General features: G+C 42.7%; 1 protein-coding gene across 2 annotated transcripts in view; it reads right to left on the reverse strand.

Moving 5' to 3' along the window:
* Window positions 1-8,353: 8,353 nt before the first annotated feature.
* KANK1 (KN motif and ankyrin repeat domains 1) overlaps window positions 8,354-24,115 on the reverse strand; it is a 126,018-nt gene continuing 110,256 nt past the window's right edge. For both annotated transcript variants that reach the window (XM_082204576.1, XM_082204577.1), the window contains 7 exons: window positions 22,945-23,172; window positions 20,191-20,278; window positions 16,665-16,884; window positions 14,861-15,003; window positions 12,429-12,629; window positions 11,599-11,697; window positions 8,354-9,792 (listed from right to left, as the gene is read on the reverse strand). In XM_082204576.1, the coding sequence (XP_082060702.1) occupies window positions 9,727-9,792; window positions 11,599-11,697; window positions 12,429-12,629; window positions 14,861-15,003; window positions 16,665-16,884; window positions 20,191-20,278; window positions 22,945-23,172 (1,045 nt within the window). In that variant the 3' untranslated portion in view covers window positions 8,354-9,726. The remainder of the gene's footprint in view (window positions 9,793-11,598; window positions 11,698-12,428; window positions 12,630-14,860; window positions 15,004-16,664; window positions 16,885-20,190; window positions 20,279-22,944; window positions 23,173-24,115) is intronic.

A 24,115-nucleotide genomic window follows, 5' to 3' on the forward strand; every position in this document is an offset into this window, starting at 1 on the left:
TGGACTCCCTCGCTGCGAGAAGTAAAGCAACAGGGAACCAGGCAGAGGGCCTTCTCGGTAATGGCACCCGCCCTGTGGAACACCATCCCATCAGATGTCAAAGAGATAAACAACTACCTGACATCTGAAGGCAGCCCTGTTCAGGGAAGTTTTTAATGTGTGACATCTTAGTGTATTTTTGGTCTTTGTGGAAGTCACCCAGAGTGGTTGGGGAAACCCAGCCAGATGGGCGGGGTACAAATAAATTATTATTATTATTATTATTATTATTATTATTATTATTATTATTATTTTGTTCTGGGACAGATTTGTAAGTCCGAGGACTGTCCCTGGGAAACGGGGACATCTGGTAACCATATGCCAGAACATTCCTGTTTTCCAGTAATACAAGTTCAGTGATAACCTTTTGGGAAATCTTTTAGCAATACGCTATGCATAACCTGGGACTATTTTCTCAAATTCAGCACTGTGCCATTCAAGAGAGACATGTGGTATAAAACCCTTGGTGGCTTGATAAATTTTTAGCCAGGTTTGAGATATATAATTATATAGTGTGTGTGAATATATACTTTCCACAGCACTTTTCAGGATATATAGAACGCCACAATCTCTTCTCTACAGATCTCCTTGCAACAACCCTTTGAAGTAGGCTAGCTAGGCAGATGCGCTGTCCTGCACAAGGTTAACCCCCTGGGAACCTCGTAATTGTGCAGTGATTTGAAGCAGGGAATCTAGCCAGCTCTTCTGTCCACTGAGTGACACTGCTTGCCCACTGAATGATGAATCCAGTATCTTTCACAGAACTGTCGAGTTGGAAGGGATCGCAAGGGTCGTCAACCCCCTGCAACAAAGCAGTCTCAAAAACACAGCCCATTTCAATTGACTAGCAAACTCAGAGGAAACTCAATTTGTGGAAAAATGGGATGGTTATAGACGATATGTTCAAAAATACAATAATAGTTTTGACTCCGTGCTAGCATTCGAGTGACATAAGGAAGTAAAAGAAGGTGGATAACAATTAAGGATTTATTATGTTTTCTGAATGTATTGGAAAATTTATATAGAAAGGTTTATTGTTTTGTGTACATTCAATTGTAAGATAAAATATATGTGAAGGGACTTGACAGGAAGTCAAAATTGAAATGGAAGAAAAGATTTTGTAAGATAAAAGGGGGGAAATATTTATTTTCATTATTATTATTATTATTATTATTATTTTCTGTTTGTGTGTGGGTGTGTGTTTTGTATGAAATGTTTGGGAGGAAATAAGACAGTAAATAACAAATAATAAACAAAATACTGATGTATGTAATCTTTATTTCTCAATTATATTTTGTGATAGAAGAAGAAGAAGAGTTTGGATTTGATATCCCACCTTTCACTCCCTTTAAGGAGTCTCAAAGCGGCTAACATTCTCCTTTCCCTTCCTCCCTCACAACAAACACTCTGTGAGGTGAGTGGGGCTGAGAGACTTCAAAGAAGTATGACTGGCCCAAGGTCACCCAGCAGCTGCATGTGGAGGAGCGGAGACACGAACCCGGTTCCCCAGATTACGAGACTACCGCTCTTAACCACTACACCACACTGGTTTGTATGGTTGTAATGTTTTTTGTAACATAAAATCATTCAATAAAAATTATTTTTTAAAAAACAACAACAACACACAGCCCATTTGGCACCACTGTATTTGAATGAAAGTTATTTACAACTGGGAGAACTACTACCCCACGCTGAAATGTTACTGAGCATTGGCAACGAAATACACGCAAGATTTTGCATTAAAACAGTATTTGCTGAATAAACTGGATAGCTAAACATTCTCACTTCCTATTTAACTTGTTGGTATAATATTAATATTTGGAACAACAGACACAGAGCTAACAGCTGATGGCTTTACTGTTCATCCTGATTTCACTGTTGTGCCAGGACCAGGACTGTGCAGGAATTTGCCTGTTCTCCCACCATTGGCCATAGCCAGGATGTGTGGCAAAGCTGCAGAAGCGGTAATGGTCCCACCAGATAGCAGATAGGATTTGGATTGCAGCCTAAATTGCTACCTACACAGAGATCTGCCAAGAAAAAGTGTTAGACCAGCTTTCCCCAGCCTGGATAACTCCAGATGTTTTGAACGACAACCACCTCCCGGCCAACATGGGACATAGCTGCCAACTTACAGATTTGAAAATAAGGGACCAGCAGCCTTGAAAATAAGGGACCAGCAGCCTTGAAAATAAGGGACCAGCAGCCAAAATAAGGTATTTTGCTTAGCTTATGCACGTCGGGGCTGCCGTCGTCCTGGTGTGAGGAGTTCCATAGGCCCTTCCCCGTCTGAGAGAGAGGGAGGGAGGAAGAGAGATTCTTGCCCGCGAGCCCGGCATGAGGCGGTTGCGGCGCCGCAGTGGCCGCTGAAGCATCACCCTTCTGCGTCCCTCCCCATCCCCTCCTCTTCCTCCTCTCTCAGGCTGCCTCCTCAGCTGCCTCCGGCTTCCCCAGGCAGCGCGGCAGAAGTCTCGCAAGAGAGGGGCTGCCTGCCCACCCACCGCCACCTGTCTCCTCACGACGCGCCCCTGAGGGGGGAAAGGGAGAGACGGAGACGCGGCAGCTCATGCGCGCTCTCTCTCTTGCGGCGGAGGACCCCGAGCCGGTGCTTCCCTCCCGAGCCGGGCGAGCATGAAACCCAGGAAATTTAAGGGACATCATCAATCCGGGACAGCAGCAGGACATGGTGCTGGGATAAGGGAGTTTCCCGCCAAATAAGGGACGGTTGGCAGTTATGACATGGGATGATGGGAGTTGTGGTCTAAAACATCTAGAAGACACTCAGTTGGGGGAGCGCGTCAGGCATTTGACATGCGGCTTAGTGGACATTCCTAGGTACTTAAAGGACACAGGAACAAACTCATTACGCACATTTGCATATGTGTCCTGTCCTGATTATTGCACCAGGGCAAACATTTCTACTTGCCAGGTGGAATGATTCCCCTCTCTTCTCCCTATGCATGCTCTTCTCCCAAATCAGTTTTGAGCAGGGTGGATTTGATTTAAATCAAATCGATTTAAATCATGATTTTAATCAATAGTCAGTAAGACTTGATTTAAATCTCTTTTTTTTAACATAAAGACTCTTTTTTTTTAACATAAAGACTCATTCTTGCTGATATAATCTTAATATTTACAACCAGATGAAGGTTACATTTTTGGAATAAAAAATTTTCAGAGTAGTTTTTACAGTTATATAAAAAATTACTGATTTGGTTATACTATTAGAAATACGTTGACATAATTATAAAATTATGGTGAGGTTTAATAAGTTAACTTTATATTTCGACAACTTTTCTGCTGTATTTTATTGGAAGGAGAAAAATAATCATTTCCTTAATAACAGTTTAAACAATTTATTTAACGAAAACAATAGCATTCTAGCATATGTATCCATGTTTGTTAACTGATGTGGCTAAAAGGGTTTTTTTTTATTAAAACAACTTAGACTGAGCTTTAGCACACATGAAAAACTTAAAACAAATCCTTATTTCCTGATGAATAGCCTTTGGACTATAATGTAACTTAAATAGAAAACTATATTTAGAAAGATTTTTCCTCTGAAAGCATTTTATTTTAAAAATCTGATTTAAATTAAAAAAAAAACCCATTTTTTGTTTTTTTTTAAATCATTGATTTTTATCCACCCTGGTTTTGAGGAACACAGGGGGAAGGAGATAGTAGAAAGCCCCATTGCACAAGTTGATGTCCTTGCGCAGGACTTCCATTAAAATAATTCATTAGCTGAATGTTGGGAAATCAAGATTTATAGAGTCGTCATTTTACCATTCCACCCTTTCTCACAAAAGGAAATTCAGGGCTGCTAACAGCAAAAAACAAAACAAAAAACAGTTAGATGATCATAACTTATCATAAACATGCTCAAATCATCGACAGATCCTGTCAATAAAAATAGCAACTGATAAATAGCTTCCTAAGTTAGGCAGTGTCAGAAGTCTCACAGTCCTGTGCATTGCAATGCATACACTTTAAAATAATGTGAGAGTGACCTGCCCCCCCCCCGGGGGTTTTAGACGTAAAATTCTCCACACACAATTGTCATTTAAATGTTGTAAGGAAATGGAAAAATTCCTGAATCATGGTCTTTGGAGATTACCATGAGATTTTTTGTGGCTGTACCAACTGGTCAATTAAAAATACAGTATTTTTCGCTCCATAGGATTTGTGGAAGGGGCTCCATTTCTCCTGCCGCTTCGCTGAAGGGGCACTGAGCAGAGAGGGGGAGAATTTTCTTTCTTGTTCTCCCCCTCTAAAACAAGGTGCGTCCTATGGTCGGGTACGTCCTATAGAGCGAAAAATACGGTATATATATATATATATATATATATATATATATATATATATACTGCTGACTGGTCCTGTGGGTATGCTGCTGTGATAACCAAGATAATTATGCCCCGCCATTGGCTCTCTAAAATTTAATACTTTTCTAAAATGTAAATTTCTTTAAGAACACAGACTGCTCCTGCAAGTCCTCTTTTGGAAGGCGGCCTTAAGAAGTGCAGTTCATCCATACCTACTTTATAGACTCTCAAGGGAGCTGTTGTGACCACAGCCCAAAGTAAAAATAGAATGGGGGTGGGAGAGAAGCTGGAGATCTGTGGTCCATCACCTGGGCTTCAGGACCTCTTAATGTTGCCACTACTGCGTGAACTTCCAGAGAAACCACCAAAATTGCAACAAGACCTGAGAATTGTTCTGAATTTCAAAATCAGAGGGATGTGTGTGGCCGGGGAGAAAGCTTTGGTATATGCGTACATTCATGTGAGCTGCTCCAGATCAGATCAGATCGTCAGATAGCTTATATTTTAATCGAGTCCTACTGCTTTTCTGACCGCAACACTGGGATGTGCCCCTCCATTTTAAAAGAGTTATCTGGCAAACCTTGTTAGTTCAGCAAGTGGGCTGTATCTCTTTCGTCTGATGACTAGGCAGGCCTGTGGTCAAGTAAGGTCTCTGCCTTATAATCTGCAATAACCATGCTTTTTTATATTGCCAGTGGGCTTGAAAATTGCTGCCATGCTAAATAAGCAAACAGGCCACCATATGATTAGCAATTTCCTTATGGCAGGAAGCTGAGCTAAGTGGGTTCTGGCCACAAACCTATTCTAAATAAAACTACTCTTCCCAGTAAAACGGAAAATAGAAAGCTGGTTCTGTTCCAGATACTCTTGAGTGCACATGCACCTGTTTAGCTCGAGGGCAATCAGGAAAGCTACACCTTCAAGTAATCTGAACTGGCTTTGAGGGGCTTGTTTGACATTCTTCCTCCCTTAACACACAATGACTCCAAGTGTGGGGTGGATACAGCGAGTCATTTACCATAGAATAGCTACCATAGTGTGCATGCAACAGCTCTCCATTGCCTTGCCCAAATGACTGGAAGAATCCGACCACTTCCTCACATTCCGAACCATGGGGGCCACACTCATCATGAATAATAATAGTTTAGAGGTCCCAGGCCCTAAGGAAGTCAGATTATCCACTACCAGGGCCAGGGCCTTCTCCGTGATGACTCCGACCTGGTGGAATGCTCTGTCCCATGAGACCAGGACCCTGCAGGATTTAACTTCCTTCCGCAGGGCCATAGCTGTCAACTTACAGATTTGAAAATAAGGGACCAGCAGCCTCAAAAATAAGGGATTAGCAGCCAAAGTAAGGGACTTTCTGGGCACAGGTATGTTCAACTTCTGAGCCCCTCCGAGTCAAAGGCAGAAAGCCCAGCCAGCAGCCAAACAAAGCCTCAAGCGGTGGTTCCCACAGCGCAGCAACCTGGCAAAGGGGATGCAGCAAGGAAAACCACGGTCACCTCTCTGCTGGGAAGCGCTGAGCAAAGGCAAGTCCCCAGGCAACGCGGCCGATTTGATCGGCACAAGGCATGCAAGCTCCACCCCCCCAGTCGTTCTTAGACTCCTTATTGGGTGAGCAACGCAGCCAAGCAACACAGTTGGAGCCTTCCTCCTCCCTGGCCGGCAGGGAGGGAGGGAGAGGAGATGTTGCCTTTGAAACCCGGGAAATTTAAGGGACATCATCAATAAGGGACAGCAGCAGGACACGGCGCTGGGATAAGGGAGTTTCCCGCCAAATAAGGGACGGTTGACAGCTATGCGCAGGGCCTGTAAGACAGAACTATTCCGCCTGGCTTTCAACTTGAACTGAGCCTGGATCTTTTATTCCCCTTCCTTCCCTTTTTATGAAGATTACCCACTCTGGGATCCCAGAGCTAATTCTCCCCTGGTCTCCACGCTGGCCCAAATAGGACTAACATAGCCAGCTAGCCCTGATGATCTTATAATGTTTATTGGATGGATTTCCCGCCTAAATTGATTTTTGAATTCTGAATTTATTGTTATTCACGTTTTATACTGTATTTTATGCTGTTTTTTTTGTTGCATCAATTAAGTGGTTTAAATTTGTTGTTAGCTGCCCTGAGCCTGGTTTTCTGAACCGGGAAGGGTGGGGTATAAATAAAAATTTATTATTTATTATTATTATTATTATCACGTGGCAGGGCATGTCAGCAACCAGCTAAACCTGCTCACTGGGTTTAATGCCCTCCAGCTGTCGCTGAGCTGTGGCTCCACAATCTCTGACCGTTGGCCACGTTAGCTGGGGCCAATGAGAGTTGGGTCCCACCATGTCCGGAGGCCCGCAGGTTCTGAGGGGTAAAATGACCCTCACCGCATTCTGAGAAAACTTTTGCTGCTTTCCTGGACAAAGGAATTTCTCTGGGATTCTTGTTTGCTGATATTGGCCTTCTTTCCTGCTACTTAGTTGCAATCATTTTGCTTTGCCTTCTCTTGCAAACATTCGGTAAGATTACAGAATTGCTTCGATAGCTTAAAGCCTGTAAGATTTGTGTGATCAAGTCTCTCCTCTTTCTTTGCTACTTAGTTGGGAATTCACTCATTTCTATTTTGTGCAAAATGTTACACTTAAGTTTTTCTTTAAAAAAAAAATCATTTTTATTGATTTTTCCAATAAAAAACATCCAATTAATATATCCAATCATAACATAACACTTCAATTAAAATAAAAAACTAAAATAAAAAGATCAAATTATAGTCCAAATTGTATTTATTAATTTTTCGGAGTTCCCCATGGTCTGGAAGTTTTTTCTACTGCAGAAGGCAGGTCTTTCTGCTGCCTGCGGTTGCCTTAAGGGCTGAGCTCATAATTTTTGTTTTCGACAATTGTTGTGGCATTTCCCCAGTAGCAGCATCTCCTACAGCCAATGTTCAGGAATGTTTTAACAAACCAGAAATAAGGGAAGATATAAGCAGCCCCCGGCATGTCACACAGCAGCCAGTTTACAAATATGCCTGGCAGTATTTTGGGCTGTTTTATACTCTCCCCAAGGCTCTCTTGTTCTGCTGACATAACTGTAGGCTTGGTGTCCTGTGTCTTGTATTTTTAAAAACTGCTGCCGAGTACCGGTATTTTATTTCAGGGTTAGGCCTTTTGCCATTATCTTTTTAAACAACTAAATCATGGTACTTATTATATCTGCCTAGAAAAGTTTTGGATAAAAGTGTAGCGGCCAGTTCTATTACAAGGAAAATAGCTAAGCTGGATATCATCATTTTATGGCTATTTCTTTCATTACCCCTTAGTTGACAGATATTTATTTATTTGCTTCAGTATTTTAGGTTATATCTTCAGTGGCACTGCTAAATACAGTGGTACCTTGGGTTAAGTACTTAATTTGTTCCGGAGGTCCGTTCTTAACCTGAAGCACCACTTTAGCTAATGGGGCCTCCTGCTGCTGCCACACCACTGGAACCCGATTTCTGTTCTTATCCTGAAGCGAAGTTCTTAACCTGAAGCACCATTTCTGGGTTAGCGGAGTCTGTAATCTGAAGCGTATGTAACCTGAAGCGTATGTAACCTGTAGCGTATGTAACCCGACGTACCACTGTAATACAAAAACAGCCATCACTTTTGAGTACCATTTCTGCCCTGCCCACAGTGGTGATGCTCCTCTTTGCTTTGTGTTGAATTTTCACAGAGCTGTGAAAATATGTTCAGGCTGCTAAATGCACCTTAACATAGCGCAAAGCCAAACTTTTATTTTTAATCAGGTGTTAAATAAGCCCAGTTATTTCCAGAAGATCAATGCTACGTCTTCAAGAAACTTCTTAGAAGTTTTATTTCATTCAAGTTCCCTTGCAATTCAGGTTTCCAGCTCTCAACAGGTTAGTGTGCTATTAAAGCACATGAAAAGCAAAGGGCGAGTAAAAAGCAGCCCCAAATCATTGCTTTTCCAATTCCATAAAACAACAAAAGTCAGGAATAAAATAGCATAAGGAAATTTTATTTTGAAAATATGGCAAGAGTCTAAGGCACTTCAAACATTAAAATGCACATGACTGAAGTGAACATGACAGAGAAATAGCTTTCCATATATACGTGCCCAGAACTACCTTTGATTTTATTAGAGATGAACATATCTTCCAATATATCTCAGGGATCATGTATATAACAGTTAATAAAATCTAGTTAACAATTGTGTAATGTATTATTTTAATTACAATGGAATAAAAAGTGTCAAAAATACTGACTTAATCTTTGATATAAAAGCTATACAAATCGGCAGCAACAGTTTATTTAGCAAGTTTCAGACCCATCTTCCACTGTTAAGCCATCAACCCACCAGCCGAGATTCCAAAGAGCTGACAACATAATCAATTGCCATTTTTTAAAAATAAGCATGAACACACTCAAAACCGTTTTGGAATGACATTTATAATAAAAGAGTTCTTGCCAACAATTCCAACATTAGCAAATATAAATATCTGTAAAGAACATACCTTAAAAAAGCTAACAAGATTTGTCCAGAGGTGCATTAAGGGGGAGCACAGTCATAACTGAACAAAGAGCTTAAAAACTGTACGCAAGGTAACAGAAGATATATTCTGCAGCAAAGACATCATACCATTTCCGAGAGGATGAAAATGTGGGCACTGGGAAGACTCAAAGGGCTACAGATGCCACTCAAAGGCTGCATGAAAATACCATATTTTTCTGGGTATAACACGCCCCCGAGTATAAGACGCCTCCTATTTTTGGGGACTCCTAATTATGAAAATGGTTGTTGACCTTTTTTTTTTTTTTGGAGAGGATTTCCCATAGTTGTTAAGGGTTTTTTTGGGGGGATTAGCCCAAAGTTGTTGAGCAACCTATCATACGTCGCCCTGATGCACTATCCATGTATAAGACACCCCCAAATTTTTAACATACTTTTTGAATAAAAAAAAAAGCTTGTCTTATACACCGAAAAGTATGGTAGCTACGGCAATTATCTCGCTAGCAGCGTCCTTTGTGTCCAGCAACTTGCCCTGTCATCAGATACTTCCCTATACCTCACTGTAAACCTGTAAGATCCTGCACTGGCATGGGGAAGTCTGCCCAGTCCATGTGGTGAGCAGGCACACACACATGACCATGGTCACGCTATGTACACGGATCCTAGGTGACTTTGTTAGGAAAGGTGCTATCCCGACTTTTCTTCCTGTTGATCCTTCTTTGTCTTTAGCTCCAGACGTTTGCTTTCAGTTTGCTGGTGAGCTCAGGCACAAGACGATTACATTCAATATCTGTCACTGTAAAACAGTAACTGCTAGCAGCTTGGGAGAGGTGACATGAGAGTTTACAGATACATGTGCATTAGCAATCAAATGTGCCTCTATGTGTAGGACCAGGAGATGGCTTTCTTCCAAGCCTCGGGGTGCCCTAAAAAAGAAAAAGGAGACGGCTGTTAAAGACGGGAAATAATTAAGGTGGCCGTAGAAAGCCACTGACCCTAGTTTAAAACTTACTGAATGCTTTTATTGGCGCAAAGATAGGTGCAGCTCCATCAACTTCAGTACAGTTCTGAAGTGTGGGATGTGATACCCAAGTAGCAGTCAAGTACAACATTCCTTGTTTTCCTAGAGTGGACGTGTAGGGGAATATTTGGTCCAGCCAGTAGAAAACTTCCTGTTTCCTCCTGGCTGGGACACACTTCCTTTGCATGTGACTAGAGGTGGGTGTGACCTTACCTGTCCAGGTAACAAAAAGGACAAGGCACACAGCACTCTCTCTCTCTCCTTGACTTCCTCCGTCATGGGAGCAGCTTTTTAGCTAGAGATTATCTCCATATGTGATTGATCCACATGCATATACTTTGTAACTAAGTCTGCCTTCAGGGATCCAACTGTGAACTGAATGTGAGTAAACTTCGTTTATATACTTTATACAAGATTGTGGCGTGTTTATTCTTTTAAGAGGGATATAAGGGAACTTACCAGAAACCTAATAGTGAGAGGCTTACACAAGCCTGCAACCAGCTATCCACTGTGCGTTTAAAAGGGAAATGTAAAACTCTGCTAAGTAAAGGAACTTGCTAGTGCAAGTTAGGAAAGATATTAATAAACAATATATCCTCTCCTGTCTCCCTGAACATTCCCACATGAAGCAGTGAAAGAACACGGCTTTCATGAGACAGTGGCCACAGGACATCATTTTTCGATTGAAGCCATCATAGCAGATAGAAAGAAAAACAGCAAGAAACAGGAACAGTGGTGGATTTTTATAGCAAAAAAGGGAGTATGAGTACCCTGGATCGGGAAAGTGACACAACCTCCACCCTGGAGACCAGACTATCCAACACTGGAGGTGGGTGTGGGCATGTTAAGTATAATTGGTTTAATTCACTCAGAAATGGGAAAATGTCTGAGTATTAATGAAGGTTTAAAAAGTAAAATGGCTAAATGCGTATTGGCAACATTGGCTTTCTAAGTGGTTCCTGGGCTTCTTAATGGGTTGATAATTAGCTAACTGTTGTTTTCTGCTTGCTCTAAACTGAATGTAACATTTGATCGGGTGACAAAGGTACTGAGTTGCAAACTCGCCATCTTGTAAGAGTGGTGGCCATTTTCTTTCTCTCAAACTCTGTGGAGTGAGGATGTAAATGAAGCTCTGCATATAAAAAGCCTAAGGCAGGCTGCAGGGAGAGACAGACCTCTGCTTCTAGATCTGTTTGGATAATTTCACATTTTCTAAGATGCTGAGCCTGTGCTGGACAGAACAAGACACTGTATGGATATTTTGGATGTATCATTTGAAGTTTTTGTTATGCTTTGAAGAAAGTTCTGCAAGTAAAAGTTGGAATAATATCTAATGGGCCTGGACAATGGTTTCTTCCAAAAGGAGTCAGTTCTTATGCTTCCAGTTGCTTCAAACTGCACAATATATTAGTACCTGCAATGGGGCACACCTTTCCCATCAGTGTATCTTTTAATAAAAATCTTGTTCCAGCAACCATGGCAGAAAAATTCCAACCATCACAAGAAGAAAAAAAATACTGAAATGAAGAATAGCAGCTACAGTGACACCAAGCAGAAGGCTAAAGTGGGAGAGACATACCAAGATCACTACTGGTTAAGTTTCTAAACTTTGAGAGTCGGCACTGACTTGGACGAAGACTCAAAAATCCTTTTGCCAACCCTGACCACATAAACCAAAGAATTATGTGTGGAATGTAACCATGTAACTCACCGGGGACTGTGTTTTGGAAAAGTTCACGTGAGCATAGAGAAGAACAGCTATATCCTTGTGCCCTGCCTCCAGGGCTATCGAAAGTGCCGTACTGCCATCCTTAAAAGAGAGAGAGAGAGAGAGAGAGAGAGAGAAATAATGTGCATATGTCCATCTAGAACTTTCTTAAAAGTGCAACAGCCTTTGAATGTTGAAAGAGAGCAAAATGCAAGTCCTGTCATTCAGCCAGCCAAAACCATATAGAGTAAGTTTCAAAAACATTTATTATAATTGGCAAGATTTGTGTTTCTGTTTTGTGAGGCAATGCAATGGTCAGGGGGTCTTCTCAACGAGGGAGCAGGATTATTATAAGAACACTGGGACCACAAGAACACCAAGTAATTTGGTGACCATTTTAGGAAGCTGAACATTATATTGCCCAGAGAAAGAGAAATGGGGTGATAAAATGTTCATCAAATCTTAGAATTGGCTGTGATAGTTCCAGTTAAATTAACCACCTTCTTAAATTTCAGACACTCCCAGAGGGCAGGTTTCTCTTTACGACTTTCCTACATGTGTAATCTTGACACAAAAACAAAAACCCCCACCGTTGTCAGAATCACAGGGTGCTATATTGCCTTATAAAGACTTCAAGATATAATGACACAGCCAGAGGTGTCAGCTTGCAAAGGCGATGGAGGGGGGGTCGACTTCAGGGCATTGGGGGTGGAGCTGAACATGGTGGCAATGCGGCTTCAATGGCCGGTGGCTCCTCCTCCTCCAGCCGCCACCAGCTGGGGGCTGATTTGACCCACCTCCCCCTCCGCAGCAGGCCTCTGATGGCAACTCACATTATCCTCCAGCGTGCCATTGCATCCCGGCTGAGCCAGCAGAAGTTTGACTATTTCCACGTGTCCGTGTTCACTAGCGCACATCAAAGCTGTGGAGCCCTCGTCATCCTGGATGTTGACATCTGCGCCACAAGCCAGCAGAGCTTTCACCATATCTATTCGCCCATGGCTCACAGCAAGCATGAGAGCAGTTTGGCCAGCCTGCATGCAGGAGAACAAAAATGATACACGTTTCCTGGAGATTAGCATAGTGGAGTCATACCCAGATCAAACTTGGTCCAACTCCTCGAAAGATTCCATCAACAGTGTCTCCGAAACACTTTACACATCACTTGGGAAGAAAGGCGAACTAATGCCAGTGTACTGGAAGAAGCAAAGATCACCAGTGTCGAAGGAATGATTCTTCAACATCAACTTTGTTGGACTGGTCATGTTGTTTGGATGCCTGATTATCGTCTTCCAAAGCAACTATTCTATTCTGAACTTAAAAATGGAAAGCGTAATGCTGGTGGTCAACAAAGGAGGTTTAAAGACTCTCTCAAGGCAAATTTTTAAAAAATGTAGTATGAACACCAACAATTGGGAAACAGTGGCCTGCGAGTGCTCCAACTGGAGAACAGCCTTTACCAAAGGTGTCATGGGCTTTGAAGACGCTCAAACTCGGGATGAAAGGGAGAAACACACTAAGTGGAAGGCATGCATGGCAAATCCACACCGTGATCAACCCCTGCCTGGAAACGTACCGTATTTTTCGCCCTATAGGACGCACTTTTCCCCTCCAAAAATGAAGGGGAAATGTGTGTGCGTCCTATGGGGTGAATGCAGGCTTTCGCTGAAGCCTGGAGTGTGAGAGGGGTCGGTGCGCACCTACCCCTCTCGCTCTCCAGGCTTCAGGAAGCTCTCCCACTGCTTGCGGAGAGCTGCCTGCACCCAGAAGCCTGGGGGGCGCTGAGCTCAGCGCCCCCAGGCTTCGGGCAGCTCTTGGCAAGCAGTGGGAGAGCAGTGCGAAGTCGTGCAGCTTTCCCACGGCTTGTGGATAGCAGCCTGTTCTGGGGGCTGGGGTCGGGGGGAAATAATTCCCCCCTTATTTCCCCCCCAAAAAACTAGGTGTGTCCTATGGGCCGGTGCGCCCTATGGGACAAAAAATACGGTATGTCCCCACTGTGGAAGGACATGTGGATCCAGAATTGGCCTCCACAGTCACTTACGGACTCACTTTTAAAACCGTGTTTATGGAAGACAATCTCACTCAGCTACGAGGGATTGCCAAAGAAGAAGAAACTCTGTCCGTTATTATACAGTCTTACAAAACAGAATACTGACGTCTATGCATCTATATACCCAGCTAATCCTCCTACAGGTGCCTTCTCACCAGGAGGTCTGTTCTGTACAGTGTTAGCACCAGGCCTTTAGTGGGACAGCATGTCCTCTCCAGAACTCTCTCTTATTACAATATAACCATCTCTAATAACATCATCATCATCATTTGTACCCCACCCACCGGACTGGGTTGCCCCAGTCACTCTGGGCAGCGTTTCAGCACCTGTTGAAGATGTTCCTTTTTCAACAAGGGAAGATTTTTTTATCCCAGTTGGTATCTGTATTAGATGTGTAATTGTTTTAACTGTTTTCATATGTGCAAACTGATTGAAAGCTGGCTTCGCCCCACTGCAGATGATATTACACCTCTCTTCATTCTAAGTTACTGTAATAGATTCAGGTCTAGGGGAAAATGTTGACTGCGTATGTGTATATTATTTATTTATTTAGGACCTGTGTCCTATGAGGCAACTCAAAGTGACTTCACAATACGATCAAAAAGTATATCAAACTATTGCACGCATATAAAAACAGTTAATACAATTGCAGATATAAAAACTTCCATGTAGGCTCAACTTCAATAGTAGAAACACAAAAATGTGAAGCACAACACACAAGCATGAAGTAATTTACTTATGTTTGCAGGTGTGGGGGGGTAGTAATTTGCATTTAATGCTTACACCTTTTACCAAAATCCTATTAAAAATGCAAATACATAGATCAAAAGAGGGTCTGGTTGGGTTCTGGCATTTTGCATTACTCACAGAATTTACTAGTAATGGGTTATAATGGGCAGGAACCAACATTGCATAATGGGACTCCCACAGTGGGATTTCCCTTTGCACCCACCAAAATCTGCTCTGTGGCTACAAGAGGGAGGAGAGGAAAATCCCACTGTGGGAGCATAAATCTGTTGCCCAGGGAGGCAGGCAGTGCCTGGCCAGCAAAATATGCAAGGAAATTGCAGTTTACATCGGGTAGCAAAGGAAAAATAAGAAGCGGTAGCTTGTTTTAAGTGATCTAGTGAAGTGACGTGGAAAGAAACACTAAGAGGCAGCTTGAGCCTGAACGTCTATCGCTGCGCAATGAAGGCTGAATTCAGCGGCACCAACCTGGCTTGCTTTAGCGTTCACATCCCCACAGGCAAAGAGCTCTTCCACTATTCTCATTTCTTTCTCCGCGTCTACAGCTGCAAGAGCAGCCAGCATAATGGGGGTGTAGCCAGCCTTGTTCTGGTGATTTACATTGCAGACATCTGCAGAGGGGAAGAAGAGACCGTCTCTTGAGAAAGTTGGATGCAATTGTGCAAAAGAACTGAATCGTCTGTTACTAGAGCAGCCCTTCTGGAAGTTCAGCAATTGCTTACATAATGAAGATGATTCAGAAGGACTTCCAAAGGAGGCAAGCGTGGTTCTTGAGCCAAGTAAAGCAAACAACTCTCGTTATTGTATGCATTATAGGAGAGAGAGGGCACAAAGCCACATTTCATGCAACTGCTAAGGCAGTTAGCTTGAAGGCAATTGTTCAAAAATTCTATGAACAGAACTGCAGGCGGACAGTACCAGCTTCTGCCAGAGTTTCAGGTATGCAGGGATAAAGCTTCGGATTTACGACAGGAAACATCACACAAAACAGTGAAATAGTGGCCGAAATATATAAAAGTGTCTGCACTGTTCCCCCCGAAACTTTACACCGCAGTATAGCCATTAAGGAACACTTTTTACATTTCCAAAGCTTTCAGACATGACTTGCCGGTTAAATGGCTTTCTTCACTGAACAGCATTTGTGTGGGTTCAAATGCATTCAGGTCCCCTGAGGAACTGCCAAAAGCGAGGAAGCAAATTCCTAGCGTCAAGGAAGCTACTGCTTTTGCCTAGCACACCAGTTTATTATCTTTGCCCAAGAGTCTCTAAAAGGAGCTCTGAAGGCCTTCAAACTTGCTAGCTAGGAAGTCTTGGATGTGCTGATTCGAATTATTTTTTAAAATGTGGACAGACGGACTGCACATATTTCTATAAGATGACTAGTTACACAAACTTCCAATTTATTGGCTGCTGTTTCCAAGATAAATATCCACATGTGACATTGGGACAAGAATAGACACTGAAGCAAAAAGCATGCATTCTCTGAAGTCATAGCAGCAGATTAAGCCAATAATTATTTGTAGAGAACTGTAAACTAGTTTTAAGCCAGTTTCCACTGCAGAGAATATTCTTTAAAAGGTGCAGTTTTCAATAAACATTTAAATGGAAACATTCAAATGCAAACAGTTAAAAATAAAAAATCTAATTAACCTTGAGGTTACAAAATAAGCATACGCTATATATTAAAGCAATCCAAATTTTAATTCAATAGGTCTCTTGCCTCTGAAGCGTCCAGGACTCCACAGATTCAAATATGGGAAATTATCCCTCAAAGATTCAAATATAGGAAATTATCCCTCAAAGTGTTGTAAAAACTTTTGATTTCAGAACTTCCCAACTAAGACACCAGGTGTTCATCAGCATCCAGTTCTGGCAAGTTGTCTTATAAGCCAACCTGGTAACAGAAGGGTCTGAGTTGTCCATATCATTAAAAGCTCATTTAACTGTATGCAGAATGATGAAAGGCAGTTTTCAATTGCAGCCCTTATTGAAGCAACATTCATCCACTAATGAGAGCTCTAGTAACCTAGGTCTGAACTGGAAAGAAGGGACAAGTGGCTTCAGGAGGTGGTTATCTGCAGCTGCTTGCTGGGAATTAAGATGCTAGAGATCAGTCGGTGCTTAAGGAGTGGTGGCACAAATTATAGAAATATTAAATGCTGATGTTGTGCTGCACCCGTCACGTGCCAGGACTTTTATCTGACATTCTTCTGGAGAGGGACCCAGTGCTCTGCACGGAGATCACACAAACATTTCAGAACAGCCAACTTACTTGCATCTAAAAGCAGCTTCACAATTTCAAAGTTCGAGTGGGAGACGCTGTAATGGAGAGCTGTGTTGCCATTGCCATCCGCCATGTTGATGATATATCTGAGGACTGCAGGAGAAACCTCCAGAAAAGCAGCGATGTAGTCCCCAACCATTGCAGGAACAGCCGACTTTTGGCTGGATACACGGAACCACTCGTGCTGGATGGTGTTTAAACAAAATCTCTGCCAAAGACACACAAAAAAGTTTTTCAAAGGGATGGCTATATTTGCAAGCGGTTTCTGTCCAGTACTGAAATTACAGGAAAAATAGGCTTCTCCTTTAAATCAAAAGTTGGCAAAAATTCCTAGGCCACCACATTATTATTATTATTATTATTATTATTATTATTATTATTATTATTATTAACTATTTTTCTGGCTTCTGTAGTATTTTAGCCACACAAAGCACAAAGTGTAAGTGTCTGCTTTAACAGGGCTTGACTTTTACCTGCCTCCTGCAACAATTTTGAAATAACTATGTTCATGGACATTCGGAGGATAAAGAGATAGATAGATAATACTTTATTCGGCTATAAGCCCACAAGATAAAAACCCATCAATAAATAAAATAGCATTTTACATTCTAAAATATCAACTAAAATATTTCAACGCATACTCTCCTTGACCTTACATACAATCTCTAGATGTACCATATTGTGGCCTTGATTATAAAGATGGTGGATAGAGTTTACTAGATTTTAATAGTCATGCAGCATTCCATGAAGTCTTTTATATGAAAGAACTGAATTCAGGAATCTGGCAACCTGTAATGTTCTATAAGAATCAATGTCCTGGAGTAGATAGGAGGAGGATAAAGAGAGTGTTTTGGTGGTTGACAAAATAGTGCATTTGCACATGGGCGAGAAAGCATGGGAAACCGAGAAAGCATGCAAGGAGCCTCCTCTTCTCTTGCCATCTCCCCCTGATCATTAACATTTATGCAGCATTTGAGAACAGCCCCATTTGCCCGGGCATTGGGTGGTTGAAAGACATTGTTTCTGCAGCTTTGAAATTATTGTGAGGATACTTGGGTTTGCTTTTCTTTTTTTAAACACTGCATTGCTTTTATTGGTGCTAAAAGCAGGACCAGGGCAATAGACAACCACAGACAATATATCTCTAGGGAGTGCTCAACTGCTTCAGCAGAATCTGGTGCCCATGGACAAAAGCCATACTTTTAACATAGGAAGCAGCAGAAGCTCTAGTGTGCAATACGAACGAATATTGTGTGATACAGAAGAAAGGGAGCCAGCAGGGCAGATGTGCGACCGGTGTGTCCTTTAACCCAGAAAATCTGGCTCTTGAGTCAGGATTGACATAAATTGAGCTTTATTGGCTATGAGCCCTCCAGAAATACTAATTATCTCTAAGGTGGCATTTGCATACATGTTCATCTGTGTGTATACACTCAACATAGTTTTTCACTAAAATGATGCCAAAAACCAGGAGTCGGCAAACGAAAGCCCACAGGCCAGATCAGGCCCAATTGCCTTCAGGATCCGGCCCGCAGACTGTCCGTGGATCGGCGTGGGGATTATGTTGGTTCAGGCTGTGCTATTCCATTCCCCCCCACACACTGCGGCAGCACCTCCTCCCTCCCTCCCAGTATATCTGAAGGAGCGTCTCCATCCCCATTGTTCTGCCTGGACACTGAGGTCCAGCTCCGAGGGCCTTCTGGTGGTTCCCTGCCTGCGAGAAGTGAGGTTACAGGGAACCAGGCAGAAGGCCTTCTTGGTGGTGGTGCCCACCCTGTGGAACGCTCCCCCATCAGATGTCAAAGAGAACAACTACCAGACTTTTAGAAGACATCTGAAGGCAGCCCTGTTTAGGGAAGCTTTTAATGTTTGATGCATTACGGTATTTTAATATTTTGTTGGAAGCCGCCCAGAGTGGCTGGGGAAACCCAGCCAGATGGGCGGGGTATAACTAATAAATTATTATTATTATATTATTACTCCTGGCTTCTCCCCGCCCTGACGAGAGGAGGAAGGGAGCTGGGCTGAGCTGGCTGGACGCCATTTTAAGCAGCCCCTCTCCAGCCCTTTCGCGCAGCTCATCTTCCCTCCACCACCGCCCTCGGCCAGAGAGTGGAGCTCGCTCTGCCTACACACGAGAAGCAGCAATAGCGATGGCGGCAGCCCCTGGGAAGGTAAGCACAGCGGCTGGTGGGGAGGACTATTTGCCCCCCTTGCCTCTTCTTCCAGCTCCCCCTCCCCCGGTACCGCTTCCCCTGACCACCACAAGGTCTGAGGGACAGTGCACTGGCCTGTGGCTAAAAAATTTTGCTGACCCCTAGTATAAACAGTGTGAAGGAAAGCCTGCCAGAAAGCTCAGAGACAATGCAAGTTATCTGGGGACACCTGAGGCTGAAGGGCAAGTACTGGCCCATCGGCCTTTATCTGCTCGTCTGCGTGGCACAGAGCATATACTTCAGCCCAACTTCAAAAATGGAGAGGTGGAAAGAATTTCTTCCTGTGTTTGGCTAGAGCTGGAGTACATTCCACATTGGAACACAAACTTTATACTTTCATAATCAAGAGGAATGCTAACTTCCTATCCTGTGTACTTCCCCAAACATGTTAGGGCTGCCAAGATCAGAAGCATGACTAAGTGAATGGTAGTTCTGCTTTCAGCAGCTTGAGGATGCTTCATGGGGCTTTAAAACAAGCCTTTTAAAAAATGCTTTCCTTCTTTTAATAGCTGCATTAACTAGCGGCACAATGATGTTTGGGAAGGTAAGTGGGCTGAAGTCTTTTTGGATGGGACTGAAATTAGATACATCACGCTTATTGAAGGGAAGGAATGCTTTGGGTTCAGCATGCCTGGTCATTTTGGCACACAAATGTGGCTACCTTCATTCTACCATGATCCCTTGAGTGTCCACAGTAGTTTAGCAGGTCTACTTCTTCAGTACAGTGGTACCTTGGGTTACATACGCTTCAGGTTACATATGCTTCAGGTTAAAGACTCTGCTAACCCAGAAATAGTGCTCCGGAACAAATTAAGTACTTAACCCGAGGTACCACTGTATCTGATACCAATAACAAACTTAGTTGGTCTCTAAGGTGCTACTGGAAGGCATTTTTTTATTTTGCTTCGACTACGGCAGACCAACACGGCTACCTACCTGTAAACAGGTCTACACAGATAGCTTTGCTGCAGGAAGCAGGAAATGAAACCTGATATTTCCAGGGAAATTTCCCTTTTATGGGCCTTTTTAATTTTTGCTTCACCTGAGCAAGCTACAGCAACCAGGTAGTGATGTTTTGGCGCATAGACAGCTCTATGAAACAAGTAGCTAACCACTTCTCTTAGTCAAAATAAAAAAAATCCTTCCAGTAGCACCTTAAAGACCAACTAAGTTAGTTCTTGGTATGAGCTTTCGTGTGCATGCACACTTCTTCAGATACACACTTCTCTTAGGCAACTCAGATTTTAATGTGGCAAGTAATGAGAGCATATATGATTTTCAAATGGCACTGGACTTACTATCTCTTTGCTGAGCATAGCCTTTGGATCATCGATGCTTCCTTTAAGAAGATGGCAGGCAGACAGCATCTTTTCACTCAGTTCATATCTGAAGGAGGGGAAAAAAGAAGTTATGTTTAGACAACACACTTTCTGACATTCATGTTTGGGGCGGGGGGGAATGAAAAAATAGGATGCTCTTTATCAACCGCTGCAATTTGGAATTTTTTCGGGCAGTAGAAGACAGTGGAGCTACTTTGAGAAAGAAGAACAGTGGCATGAACTGACTTTATATCAAGGAAGGTGGTAAGATGCCTTACGCATTTTATTATAAACTTCTGAAAAAGTATCCTCAAAGATCAATGCCTAAAATATCTCCCCACCCTCTTAAAGCCCCTCCAATTACTCTAAAGGCCAGGGCTTTTTTCCATATATATATATATATAGTTATAGATATATACTCTCATTTTCCTACTCATATTGAAATACTGCCCCTCAATGAGGCCAAACTTAGATTCACAAAAGGTTTAGGGGTATGCGTCCCCCTGCGTCCCCCCAGAAAAAATCAGCAGTTGTGTACAAAGCCTTTGTACTTGAAAGCCCTTATGCAGCGTCACTGTTTAGAGGACTGAAAGCAAGCAGGTAGATACAGGAGCTATTGTGCAATACGTGTGAAGACCCCTTCAATGCAACAAGAAATCTGGCTGCCTGAATCTATGGATGGCTTGCTCCAATGTATGTTACTTAAGAACATGGGAAGCTGCCTTGCACACTGGAACCTTGGGTCCCGAACAGCTTAATTGCTGAACAAATCGGCTCCCGAACGCTGAAAACACCGAAGCAAGTGTTCCGGTGTGAGAATGTTTTTCCAAGGCCGAAAGTCGGACGCGACTTGAGTGCAAGAAGCTCATGCAGCCAATCGGAAGCCATGCCTTGGTTTTCAAACTGTTTCGGGAGTCGAACGGACTCCTGGATCGGATTAAGTTTGAGAACCAAGGTTCCACTGTACTGAGTCAGACCTTTAATTCATCTACTTCAATATTGTCTTCGCTGACTGTCAACAGCTCTCCAGGAACTGAGACAGCTCTACTTGGAGACACCAGGGATCAAACCTGCGACCTTCTGAATGGAAAACAGCTGCTCTACCCTAGAGCCACGGTCACGCCATGACATATTATGTTACATTGCAAGCATCTCTGGCAAGGTGCACTTGAAGTCATTCAGGTCGCCATTGTACAATCGTGCCAGAGACTAATTTGCAAAGGATGTTTGTGTCACCAAAGGACAGGTTTGTCAATTATCCTGGAGCAATCATCTATTATTTCCAGCTTTATGATTCTAAACTGTGCAATACATTTGAATTATGCCATCTAATCAAGCGGTGGATGTTTAATTAATAGTAATGATGCAAACATTATTGAGTGGCATCTGATTAAATGGCACTCATCACTAAATAAATATGCATTGTTTGATGGCTACTGAAATATCAATGAGGAGCTTCCAAGTTTGATTTTTGCCATTATTGTGCTACCATTTCTGCCATTTATTTAAGTCTCTTGACACACTCTTAACTCTACGTGTCAGCAATGTTTCTCCCCCGACTCAATGGGCGTTTCATTTTGGCTCTCATTCGCAAACCATATTTCTAGCTTTAGTATATTCATTATGTAAGAAATAATAAAAACACATACAGTACTGCCTACAATGCAAAACACAAAATGTGTTTTAATCCTATTTATTAGAGGTGCAAACAAATTGTGGGACAGCAACTTAACATTCATATAAAGGTAAAGGGACCCCTGACCATTAGGTCCAGTTGTGACCGACTCTGGGGTTGCGGCGCTCATCTCGCTTTATTGGCCGAGGGAGCTGGCGTAAAGCTTCCGGGTCATGTGGCCAACATGACTAAGCCGCTTCTGGCAAACCAGAGCAGCACACGGAAACGCTGTTTACCTTCCCGCCAGAGCGGTACCTATTTATCTACTTGCACTTTGACGTGCTTTTGAACTGCTAGGTTGGCAGGAGCAGGGACCGAGCAACGGGAGCTCACCCCGTCGTGGGGATTCGAACCACTGACCTTCTGATCGGCAAGCCCTAGGCTCTGTGGTTTAACCCACAGCGCCACCCACGTCCCTAACATTCATAGAGTTTGGGTTTAATAGACCACACTCAGCATATTTCTCAGTCTAGAAAGATTAGTAGACATATCCAGACTTCAGAAGGAGGAATTACACAGGAAACCAAGGAGCCAGCATTAGAAGAGGAAGAATCTTGCGGCTAGGAACACAGTTTTGGATGGAGGCAGCTGTGTAGTTCTCCTATCTGCCCTTTGTCCAATGACCAGGTAGATTAAATATCCTTAAAAATTACATGCTTTTAACAGGTCTATAAAAGAAATTGGAAGGACTTACAAGGGTGCTTGAGGTATCCCTGGTTCACTCTTTCTTTTTATTGTACTGGGGAATAGGTCTTATGGGGAGGGGGAAATAAGAGAGGTACACCTGGTAGAAATTCCAGATACAGCAACTTGAAAGTACAGAGAAGTGAAAATAATGCTTTGAAAATTTGGGGTCCTCAGAAATATATAAAGAGATTGCAGTGACTGCTGCTCTGAATATTAAGCAATACACAAAGCAGGAATTAGCTTCAGGGTTCCGAAAATAAGTCTTACATTCAACTTGGCCCCCAAAGCTTAGACTGTAGACAACTACCAATGGTCGGAATTGGGGTCTAGTTTCCCTAAACACATAACATTTTAGAATGTGTAAATGGTACCTCTCACGGATTTCCACTTTCTCCATCTCCGCCTCTTGAACCTCCACCATTTCTTCCACCCTGGCAGACTTAACATCTCCTGTGTTTATCTCCTGCTGCTGTCCTTCCACCGCAAGCAAACTACCGTTCTCTTCAATTTGAGCGTATTCGTTCCCGACACACTCATCATCCGACTCAGTTGAAGAACTCTCTTCTGAACTGGAATCGTCACTCGATGTTGTTTCATACCTACACATGACAAAATTCAGTTGTCTATCGATGCTGTGTATAAATTCCTTTCATTTAATAAGCAGCTTATTAAAAATGTCGCTTATTTCATTTCACTTAAGTAGCTGCGAGATTCCAGTTGTTCACAGATTGCATTTATGGAGGGGGAATAAACTATGTCCAGAAAAGTCTGGTGGCTTCTCTCCAAAAGGTTCAAAAGTGAAGATTTGTAGTAAAGCACTGTCTAGTAGAGGAGAAATCAAGCACCAGAATGGTAGGGGCAAACAGATGTTAGTCAATGCTAACAAAACTACAGTATGACAACAAATCTAACTTTCTAAAAACCTGACTGGTTCATGCAAATACCGTGTGACCCCATGAAGATTACAACATTTCAGCAATAATAGCTGTTTTGTATACAGTGCCATTTCCAATTGTTGTTGCGAATTGGTCTTGTCAGAAGGCAGAAACGTTGCAGAAAATCCAATTTGTTTTTATGAAAAGGAAGACACGCTGAAAGTGGGCAAGTCTACCAGACACATGGCAAATTGACAGCTGTGTTCAGTTAATCTGAAAGACCATAAAACTGGAAAATTCATGGGCATTTAGTGTAAAAGGCATTAGCCAATGAGAACCCTGCAGACCAGGAAGTGACCAGGCCAAATATGAGGTCGCTGAGTGGGTACCCGCTGGGTGGCAGACCTTAGCGTAAGGCTATGAAAGGAATTTTCTCCCCTGTTACATCCTTAAGTTTGCACTAGCTGTGATCTACTATCAGTAGCACAATATTATGTTGTCCACTTAATACATTAGAGAAGTTTTGCTACAAGAGAATATAATATTTTTTAATGCCTTAAAATACACAATGCAAGATTCAGGCTCCTCTCCCCTGAAGAGGAGAAGCACAAAGCCTTTGTAATGGTTCTAGGGGTTGCTCATGCGTAAGTTGCCGCCACTCCTGGTT

This window comes from Podarcis vaucheri, assembly GCF_965113315.1.
Source record: "Podarcis vaucheri genome assembly, chromosome: 17".
Classification (NCBI taxonomy): domain Eukaryota; kingdom Metazoa; phylum Chordata; class Lepidosauria; order Squamata; family Lacertidae; genus Podarcis; species Podarcis vaucheri.